Source organism: Chelonoidis abingdonii, chromosome 26 (genome assembly GCF_003597395.2).
Source record: "Chelonoidis abingdonii isolate Lonesome George chromosome 26, CheloAbing_2.0, whole genome shotgun sequence".
In the NCBI taxonomy this organism is placed as follows: domain Eukaryota; kingdom Metazoa; phylum Chordata; order Testudines; family Testudinidae; genus Chelonoidis; species Chelonoidis abingdonii.
Window position 1 is genome coordinate 11,322,288 of NC_133794.1, and position 10,313 is coordinate 11,332,600.

The 10,313-nt window shown below is 62.6% G+C and overlaps 1 protein-coding gene across 1 annotated transcript; it reads right to left on the minus strand.

The window, feature by feature from the left end:
* Positions 1-8: 8 nt before the first annotated feature.
* CDK4 (cyclin dependent kinase 4) lies at positions 9-9,755 on the minus strand. Its single transcript, XM_032786869.2, has 8 exons — positions 9,673-9,755; positions 8,888-9,121; positions 6,733-6,868; positions 6,175-6,342; positions 4,540-4,649; positions 3,516-3,566; positions 1,399-1,534; positions 9-877 (listed from the first exon to the last, which is right to left on the minus strand). The coding sequence occupies exons 1-8, from the start codon at positions 9,678-9,680 to the stop codon at positions 785-787; spliced, it is 936 nt and encodes a 311-aa protein (XP_032642760.1). The 5' UTR covers positions 9,681-9,755; the 3' UTR covers positions 9-784.
* Between the last annotated feature and the right edge of the window lie 558 nt (positions 9,756-10,313).

Consider the following 10,313-nt stretch of genomic DNA (forward strand, 5'->3'; position numbering starts at 1 on the left):
AGGCAAACCAAGTGACAAAGCAGGCTGGGGTGGGGCCGCACGCCAGGGCAGCCAGGTCTGCCCGGGTGCTGCCCTCCCATCCCCCTGCCTTCCCTTTATTGGACTCTTACCATGTTTAGAGCCGATTAAAAAAAAAAAAAGTGTCTGAGAAAAATCATTATAAATATAAACTGTCTATCCCGGCCCGGGGGAGCACACACACCCCCCGGGATTCCCCAATCCACCCTCAGGGAAGCAACTCTCACATGTGCACCAAGAATTCGGCAGTTCGCCCTGGCCATGGCCCTGGCAGTAGAAAAACCGCGCGTGAATATTTCTAGTAAAAAACCCCCACCTGCCCCAAGTGTGGGGAGTTGGGGGGGCCTGTCGTGCTGCTCTCAGCCCCTCGCTAGGGGGGTGGGAAGAGCTGAGACCAGCAGCAGGAGGCTGGAATGCGATAAGGCAGCAACAGTTATCTTGTAAACGGTTACAAAAGGCTACTCAAAGTGTCTGTGAGAACTCGGGTGAGGCCCCGCCGGGCCCCCTCCCAACACAAACTGACCTTCAACAGAGCTAGGCCTGCTCGGGGCCAGGCGCCTATGGGGTGGGGAGGGGAGATGCCACCAAAATCCCAGCGTCCTCGGGGAGGAGGCGTCTCCGCTCCCTGCTCGAGTCCGTCTCCGTGTGCGTGGGGCAGGTGCAGGGGACTGAACGTGAGAAGGGGCCGTGGCTGCGGGTGCAGAACTGGCACTATCCCGAGTCCTCCGTTGGGTCCCCGTGGAGGGGAGAGGGGGGCGCTGGGGTGTTACCCCTCCACCAGGCTCTTGTCCTGGAGGTAAAGGTGACGCAGTGCGTTGAAGGCCGAGATCCGCTGGTAGGGGTTAAAGGTCAGCATCTCCTAGGGAGGAGAGGAGAAAGGGTTAAATGGGACGGACCCCCACCCTATCCCCACAGAGAGAGACTTCAGGGCTAAGCCTCCCCACCCAATGGATCAGCTGGGGGCCAGCTGAGCTAACTGGCTGTTCAAAGAGCGAAGGGCGAATTAACAGGACCCTGTGTCCTGTCCCCCCTCCGCGACCGGCAGCCCCCCGCTCTCCCAACCCCAGGCTCCCCACCATGCAGCTCTGCTGGTGCTCCACAATCCCGACGCACAGCCCCCTGCTCTCCCAGCACGGCACGCTCCCCCCAGCTCTGCCGATGCTCCTGGGCATGTCATTTCCAGAGTCAGCTGACCCCACGGGCTGGTTTTGCGGTGGGAACAAACACGAACCAGGCCCTTGTCTCTCCAAGGAGCATCAGCAGCTCTAGGGCCTCGGACGCAAAGCCCAGAGGGCCCCCTCCCCAATTCTCCTTCTCAGGCTGAATTACTGCTGCTCCCCGCCCCTTACTCCCACATCGTCTCCCCCTGCCCCAACCTACCAAGAGAAGCTGTGCCCCCAGCTTCTCCATCTCCGGTACAAACATCTCCACTGGCTGCGGGGAGCGTGCTGTGAAGGCGCAGTGCGGCAGGGCCACGTCCAGGGGCCAGTCATCCTCTGCCGGGAGCCCGATCATGCTGCGGGGGAGGGAAGAGAATGGCTGGGACGGGGCAGCAGGGAGGGGACGGATTTTGCACAGCAACTGGCACCCAGGCAGGGGGTGGGACATGGGCACGGCCAGCCCAGAGCAGAGGTCCACACAGCCCACTGTCCCATCCCACCAAGGGTAGGATGAAGGAGGAAGGTGTGAGGAACCCTGCCTGGGATGCGAGGGAACAGCCTGCCCTACTAACTACAGCCAGCATTTTCCCTCTGCCCTGAGGCTAAAGGACTCTGATCCCTTGTTTAAAAACAAGCTATTTTTCTCTCTCTCTCTCTCGTTACCCATGGGGGGGGAGGGGTCGGATTCTCTTCTGAACCCTGCCAAGCTCTTGGCCTCATGAGTTCTTGTGGCAGTGAGTTCCCCAGGCTAACGCTGCATAGGATTCCAAGGATACCGGCTTTCCGTTTCCTTGATAAGCCCTTTGTGAGCCGAGCCCAGGTTCCCTGACCCACTGGCAACTCGCTGTCCCATCTCCCGCCCCCCTACACATCCCCAGCCTCTTCAGACAAGAGCCTCTCCCGGCCCAGTTCCGAATCCCTCACCCACGAGTCCCAGCAGGATCTCCTCCACCCCAGCTCCCTGCCTCTCCAGCCTTGTGTGACGAACTGGGACTGCTCTTAATGTTTCCTCTAAATACTGTAGGGGTGCCTCAGTTTCCCCTATATATTTAAGTCTCTAGGTGGTGGGATAAGGGGGGTGTAATTGTTGCAGTGCAAAGGGCCAGTGTACATAAATGGCCGACACTCCGTCTCCTGGCAACTGATGGCCTGGGCCCTTCCCCCCTGCAAGGGGGTAGCTAAAGGTGTGGGAGAACAAAAGAATCAGGTGACCTGGCCCCAGAAAGGGACAAAGCCCAGAGAAGAAGGGGCTGGAGAGTCAGTTTGGATCTAGCTGGGGGCAAGGAGTGAGGGCAGATGTGGGTGTCTGGCTCACTGCCCCCCAGAATGGACCCGGCTGAGGGGTCCTGTTCTCTGTACCTACAAGCTGTTTTAGATCTTGTTCCTGTCATCGAATAAACCTCTGTTCTACTGGCTGGCTGAGAGTCACGTCTGACTGCGAAGTGGGGGTGCAGGACCCTCTGACTTCCCCAGGCCTCCGCCTGGGCGGACTCTCTGTGGGAAGCGCACGGAGGGACAGAGGATGCTGAATGCTCCTAGGTCAGACCCAGGAAGGTGAAGCCGTGTGAGCTTCTTGCCCTGGAGCCAGTCTGCTCACAGAGAGGAGACTTCCCCAGAGTCCTGGCTGGCTTCGTAGGGAGCAGCTCCAGAGCATCGCCCGGGGACTCCCTGACACCTTGTCTCTGCTAGGAACAAAGGGGCCTCTTTAATCCCCACTAAGGTAACCCATGTTCACCAGACTGTTCCCTTACAGCCGCCACTCTCTGGGGCAAGGGCCGTCTCTGTTCTGTCTGTGCAGCGCCGTGCACCAAGGGGTCCCGGTCTGTGACTGGTGCTCCTAGACGTTACTGTCCCCTCGGCCCCAGGGTTGAAATGCACCTTCTCTCCTCTAGCACAGAGCTGCCCACGCCACTGGGCCCCGGGCCGCTTGCACGAGGCAGCCCCCTGGACATTCTGCTCCATGCAGCAAAAGAACCCCTGCCTTGGCCACCCGGGGAGGGAAGGGGGGATGTGAAAGGAGGTCACGAAGCAGCACAAGGCTGGACCCAGCCTGATCTTGGAGCACAGCGGGGTGGGTTGGTCACGGAGACGACAAGCTCCCAGCAGCCCCCCACCCCACAAACTCTTGTGTTTCTACCTCCAGCAGCAGCGCTACACCCAGGCACGCTGCCCCGCCCTGTCCCATCAATCAGCTCTCAGCCAGGGCTGGGTCGCCCAGCCCCACCCTGGCTCTGCTCTTAGTGCCTCACCCTCCTCCCCTTGCTGAGATCCCAGGGGGCCACCCCTGCCCCCATCCAGCCCTCTCCCGCAAGACACTAGGGAAGCTTCAGAACTTACTCAAAAATCTTGCCCAGCTGGTCGGCTTCTGAGTTGCCACAGAAGAGGGGCCTGCAGGGAAAAGAGGGGCTGGCTGCTGAGCTGAGCGTGGGGTGTGCTCCCCACCGTTAGCCCCCTCCCCTCTCCCTTTGGGGCAAGACTCATCAGAATCAGAGCCGGGATCTGCTCAGCAGCTCCGTCCCCACCCAGAAATGGCTGCATGGGCACAGACTCCCACCAACGTCACCCTCCCGCCCACTCAAGAGGCCAAAGAGGCTGAACAATGGCAGGAGGGCTTAGAGGGGCCAGTAATAGGCCAAGGCCCAACTCCCCCTCCCCCAGCTAGCCATGACCTGCCCAGAAGGGGCCCGCTGGGCACCAGGGCGTAAGCCTCATTATCACACATCCCCCCACCCCTGGAGAGGCCCAGAGCTGAGCCCACAAGGCCGGGAGGGGAGATCTGGTAGCGTAGGGCCCCTCCCTGTCTATCAGCACAGAGCCCAGCCGATAAGCCTAGCGGGGAGTGGGGGTAGTTCCTGGCTCAGCCCTAATTGTCTCCCAGCTGGGCTTGCTAAGCTACGGCAAGGGGCTGGGGGAGAGGCAGAGACCAGCAGGTGGGCTCCCCACCATGGGCTGCCGCCAGCCGGAGGCCAGAGCCAACCCAGCCGTGCCCATCCTAGTCCCCAGCAGGGCCACGTTACCACAAGGCAGCGTGACCTACTGGTTGGAGCAGGGCCCTGGGAGTCAGGGTTCCTGGCTCTGAGAGATGTCAGGCAAGACGCCTCCCGCCCAGAGAAGAGACCTGGCAAGACCAACCTCCTGGCATCAAGCACTTTAGGGTCCTGAGTTAAGTGGTGCTAGGGAGATGCCACCCTGGGGGGTTGTGGGTGGGGTTCAAGGTTATACATGGACATGCAGCCAGGCCTACCTGCACCACACACAGCCACGCCCTCACCCGCCCGTGCCCACGCCACCCAGTGCCCGCCCTGTGTCTGCAGTCACTCCAGTGCCCGCACCCGGCAAGCTCCTCCCCACGCACACTCACTTTCGCCGGAACATCTCAGCAAAGATGCAGCCGACGCTCCACATGTCCACGGGGGTGGCATAGGTCGACTGGAGCAGCACTTCCGGGGCGCGGTACCACAAGGTAACCACCTGCACGGGCACAGTCACATCAGGGTGGGGGGGGCGCGACAACCCCAAAGGGGCCCCCACAGTTAGGCAGCCCCCAAGGCCACACGTCCTGATGCTTCCCAGAAACAGACTGTGTCCCCATCCCTGGGTAGACGCCTGCTGGGGTTTAGGGCTCCCCTCCCGCAAGCAGCTTATGAGTCCCCCATCTCCTGGAGGGAGAGTCTCTCCAGGGTTGGTTGGAAGCTCAGAGCTCCTAATCCCTGCTGGGCAGGAAATGCCTTTAGGCTGAGTTTCCCCACTCGCCAGTCCCACTTCCTGCTTATGGCACAATATTTACCCTACAGATTCCACGCACTCCACTGGCTGAGGGGAAGCAGCATGGGAGCTGCCAGAGACTGCAGCTTCCCCCCTTCTGCCCCCCAACACAGAGACCCACCACACTGGAGCTCATCTCCCTGGAGACGTGACCGGGTAAACCCCAACAGCAGCACCCCAGCAACAGACCCAGCCTGCCCGGGCAGGGCTGCCCCAGGCCCTGGCCCCAGGTGCCCCCAAGAGCTGAAAGTTAACAGCTTGGAGAACCCCCATTTCTCTCAGCCCTCAAGCAGGGCAGGGGCCCTCAGACTAGGGCCTGGATCTCCAGCCCCCGGAGAAGGAAGAGCTGCTGAGTCAGGCCCCCTTGCTGCTCACACAGCCTTGAGCTCCAGCTATACCGTGCCCCCGGCCCTGGGTTCTTGGACCCCCCAGCCCAATGATGGCTGAGTGCGCCCAAGCCTCTGCCAGGTTCCCAGCACACCTCGCTCCCAGCAGCATCGGCGGCAGGGGGACCACTCAGTACGGCTGGGGTCTCCCCGGGATCCCCCCTAGGGTGACCAAGGTCCTGATTCTATAGGGACAGTCCCGATTTTTGCGTCTTTTTCTTATATAGGCTCCTATTACCCCCACCTCCATCCCGATTTTTCACATTTGCTATCTGGTCACCGTAATCCCCCCACGGGTGGTGCCCCATAGAAGCTGAGTGAAGATCCCACTGATGGGGGTAACTGAGAAGCACTCATGTCTGGGTGGCTCCAAACCCTGGGGAAATCCTCCCTTTGCAGCAGAGAGGGCACCCAGCGGGCTGCTGCCCCATCTGCTCGGAGCACCGTGTGGGCTCAGACAGTGAGAGCAGGCCAGGCCAGGCCAGCCCAGGAAGGAGACCGTTGCCCAGCACAGGATCTCCAGCTTGGGGCCGGGCCGGCACCTCTGGGGGAAGATGCCCACAGCAGAGGATGAGGCAGCAGGCAGTCACCCTCCAGTGACTCAGGCTCACGCGGCTCCCAACCCACGGCAGCGGCTCTCCCCTCCCCACAGTGGCAGGAGCCTCAACACCAAGAGCAGAGTATTCCAGGAGGGAGCCAGGCATCTGCATCACAGGCACAAGTGCGGGATGGCAGGGGGCTGGAGACCAGCAGGGGAGGAGGCACCTCAGCATTTCCAAGCCAGGCTCCATGAACCAAAAGCTGCTCCTGTTTACCCCCTCCACACGCACAGGCCGAGTGCTCACCACAGGGGTCAGGGCCATCTGGCAGCTGTAGATCCGGGCCAGGCCGAAGTCCGCCAGCTTCACTTGCCCACTGCTAGTCACCAGGATGTTCTCCGGCTTTAGGTCGCGGTGCACGATGCAATTCGAGTGCAGGAAGTCCAGGCCGCTCAGGAACTGGCGCATCAGATCCTGGCCAAGCAGGGGGAGAGTGCAGAGTCAGATTCCCCGCCTATCCCAGCAGCACAGGTGGGGCAGGGGCCAGGGATACAGGACAGGAAGGACACTCCTGGGGCATCGAGTCCAGCCCTGGAGCCTGTCATGTCATCCGATTCATTGTCTTTTGGCTTCACGTTGTCTTTTGGCTCGTCCCTCCCCTGGGCTTCCCACGGCTGTACGGATGGAGAGCAATCAGATGTGTTTAGGTCAGGCTGAACCAGCCCAGCTCCTGGAGCCTCCCCTGGGCAAGCAGCTCTCCCCTCCCTGATCACCCTAGTAGCCTATGTCACGAGAGCAGTGGGTACCGTGGGGCGGGAGCATCCCCGAAGGTCCCTACAGCCGAGGGCTCAGTTCTCCTCATACCTTTATCTTCTCCACTGGCAAGCCAGGGGCCGGCGCCTTGTCCAGATACGTCTTCAGGTCCTGATCCACATGCTCGAACACCAGGGTCACCTTGGTCTCGCGCTCCGTCCGGGTGGTGGCGCAGACGTCCATCAACCTGCGGGGAGGCGGAGAAAGGAGCTTGGCGGGGGCTGGGGATCTGAGTGCGGGAGGGAGGGGCCAGGCAGGGATCTGACTGACACATGCTCTGCTGGAAGGGGGGCTCCCGCTCGCAGCTGCAGGAACTCAACAATCCAGCTCAACACAATACGAAGAACCGAGGCTGTCTGGGCTCAAGGCGGGACAGATGGGGGCCAGGGATCCCCCCAGGCCCATCTAGAGAGATGGAACACAGCTCTGCCAATGCCCCTCAGTCCTGACCTGCAGCCCCCTGCTAACTCAGCCCCCTCCCCCCCCCCTCTGCCAATGGCCTTCAATCCCAACATTCAGCCCCCTCTCCTGCTCCCCATGCTTCATATCACATGGTAATTTGGGGACACACGTCCTGAGCCCCTGTTCTGAGCATGCCCCCTGAGCTCACAGCATCAAACCAACCCCCCCACCCCCGACCAGTAACAGACCTGCAGCCAGTCCCAGGCTGATTAGATTCCCGAGCTGCAGATCCTGCCACCAGATAGCCCGAGGCAGGGCTGGACACTCTTATCTGGCTAACTCAATCAGCAATTCCTGGGGCCCCATTGCTTCCTCCCTACTTCCTGGAAGCTAATCAGCGCAGGACAGGGAGGCCCCACCATACTGCCCTCTGGCTCACAGAGGCTGGCAAGGAGCTGGGAAATGGCTGGGCCAGGCTCACATGTAGACAGAATGCGACTCAAAGGGACGGAGCCAGCAGAACCAGCCCCTGCAAGCTCCTCTGAAAGGGGGAGCCGTAGAGCCGAGGGCAGCAGTGTCCCCACTCCCAGAGATCACTCGAGGGCAGTGTGCCACGGCCTGGCCCTTCGCAGTGGGGTCGGGACAGCTCCACTAGCCCCTCTCACCATAGGAGGCCGCCAGGGAGCTAAACGCTTAAAAAGCTACGGTCTCTCGAGATGCGGCTGCCCTCAATCCCCAACGCACCCCTGCCCCACGGCTTCCCCCTGCCTCCCGACACCCACTCCCCTCCCCGATGGTGTGCCACTCGTCCCACCAGCCCTGCCCCCATCCCCTCCCGCCAAGGCCCTGCTACCGAAGCTGGATTTTTAGAAGCTCCCGAAAACGTCTCAATTTACCCCCGAGCGTCTCGTCCAACCGGGAGAGGGGCAGGACAGGGACCCCACCCACCAGTGACCTCCTTCCCTGGAGCTCTCCTGCCGTCACCCCAGTGTTTCTGTAAAGCCAGCAGTGCCCCAGGCTGGGGTGGGCCGGACCCCCAGCAGAGCGGAACCGGCTGGCAGAAAAACCCTAACGCACCAGGCCTATAAACACCTGGGGCCAAGGCCAGGCAAGACTCAGAGCAGCTCTTGAGCCTCCTCCCCCACCCCCAGCGCAGGCGGGCCCCTTGGCGGGAGGGGGAGGACAGACATCCTCTGCCAGTGGAAACCCGCCCGGCTGCCAGCCGAGCCATCCCGCGGCCCAGCCCCGGCGCCGGCGTTTCAGAACTCGCAGGAAGGAGGCAGCTCCCAGGCCGCCGCGGCTCAATTCCTAGAACCGGCCGCACATTTCCCAGAGCTGGAAAAATGAGCACAAAGCGGCCTGGGGCTGCTTCCAGCTCCCAGGGATTAGCTCATACAGGAAGAGAGGCCCCAGAGAGCAGGGCAGGGTTCTGTCCCCTGCATGGCCACTCCAACCTCCCAAGCAGGCCTAGCCGTGTGCCTCCTACGCAGATCCTGATTGGGGACCCCTCCCCACTTCTTGTCTCCCACCCATACCCCCAAGCCTCCTTTTCCTCTCTACCCACACCCCCGAGCCAGGGGGAGACCCCCCCCGATGGGATACTGATTCCCCTTCTTGCACAGCCCCGGGGCCTTTATCCCAGAGGGAAGTGGCTGTTGGGTCCCCAAAACCAAACTCCCTCCAATGCAAATTAAGCGTCCGCCAGCCCCCGCCCCACGTGAGTAGGCACCACATGCAAGTCCTCCCTGGGTCTCGGCTTCCCCCCAGCCCTCCCCCGTCCATACAGCCGCCCCCAGCGCCTCACCGGACGATGTTGGGGTGGTCGAAATGCTCCAACCGCTTGAGTAGCGCCACCTCGCGCACGGTGGAGAGTGGCAGCCCGTTCTCGTTGGTCTGGACGCGCACGTTCTTGAGGGCCACGAACTTGCCGCTCTGCAGGTCCCTGGCCTTGTAGACCGTGCCATAGGCGCCGACACCGATCTCCGCCACCGGCTCGTACTGCGCCCGCATCTCCTTCGCCATCCTGGCTCCACGCCGGCTAGAAGGGAAGGGGACGGCAGGTTAGGCAGAGACTCTGGCAGAGGAGATTATGAACTGTTAGCAACCCCGCCTGCTCCCTCTTGCACCCCACTGCCCAGCCCGCTCCCCCTCACTCAGATACCCTGTCTGCTCCCCTTCATCTCAATCCCATGCTATTGGATCCCATGCCCCCCCGCAAGATAGATGGGTCACCTTCCACCCTAGCCCATCCCCAAAACACACAATATGGGGCTCCTGCAGCAGAGCTAGGGTGACCCCACAACTGCCCAGCACCCGGGACCCTGAGCGACCCCAGAAAGGCTGCCCCACCACCGCAATAAGCCTACCACAGGCCCCCCATCCAGGCAGACACACATTACAGCTGTCCCATGCCACCCTGAAAATGCACCGACCCCCACCCCCATACTCACAGCCACCCTACAACAGCAGCGAGCTCGGCCCCAGACCCCTTGGGCAACCCTATAAGGGCACCCACGTGTGTGGGGGGGGAAGCACACGACGCGTGGGGCCCAGCCCCCATGAGCGACCCTACAATAACAGACACCCCACCTGGCCATTTCAGCGCAGAAACCCTGCTCCGGCCCCCTGGGCAGAGGGAGGCTCCGATCCGGTCGCTGGGGAGACTCCGGGCAAAGGGCTCGCCCCACCCCCCCGCCAGGGCCAGCCCTGCCCCCACCGGCCCGCACCATGTGCTGTGGGGGAGCGGAGGGAGCTGAACTGCCCCTCCCCTGGGAATCCCCATGGGGACCAGCCCCCCACCCCCCGCTAGGGGTAACTTAATCATGGGGGGCAAGTGCGGGGGGGCAGAATTCCAGGCGGGGGGGCTGCCGGGGGGGGCTGCAGGGGCCGGGGGGGGTCTGTGGGGAGGGGCGCCCGGGAAGGGGAGGTCGGGGGGGGGCGCGGACTCAACCCGAGGTGGGCCAGCGGCAGGGCGGTCGGGGCTCGCGGGCCGCGGTGTCGGCGGGCGGGGCCGGCGGCGGGCGGGGCCGGAGGACCGGAACCAGGCGAGGACGGGCCGGCTGGAAGGTCGATGGAGCAGCCCTTCCCCCCCAGCCCGGACTCCTGGGTTCCTTTGGTGCCGTGGGGGGAGCCGGACTCCTGGGTTCCTTGGGGCCGTTAGAGCCCGGAATCCTGGTTCCCTGGAGGGAGCCCGGGACTCCTGGTTCTGTGGCTGGATTAGCCGGACTCCT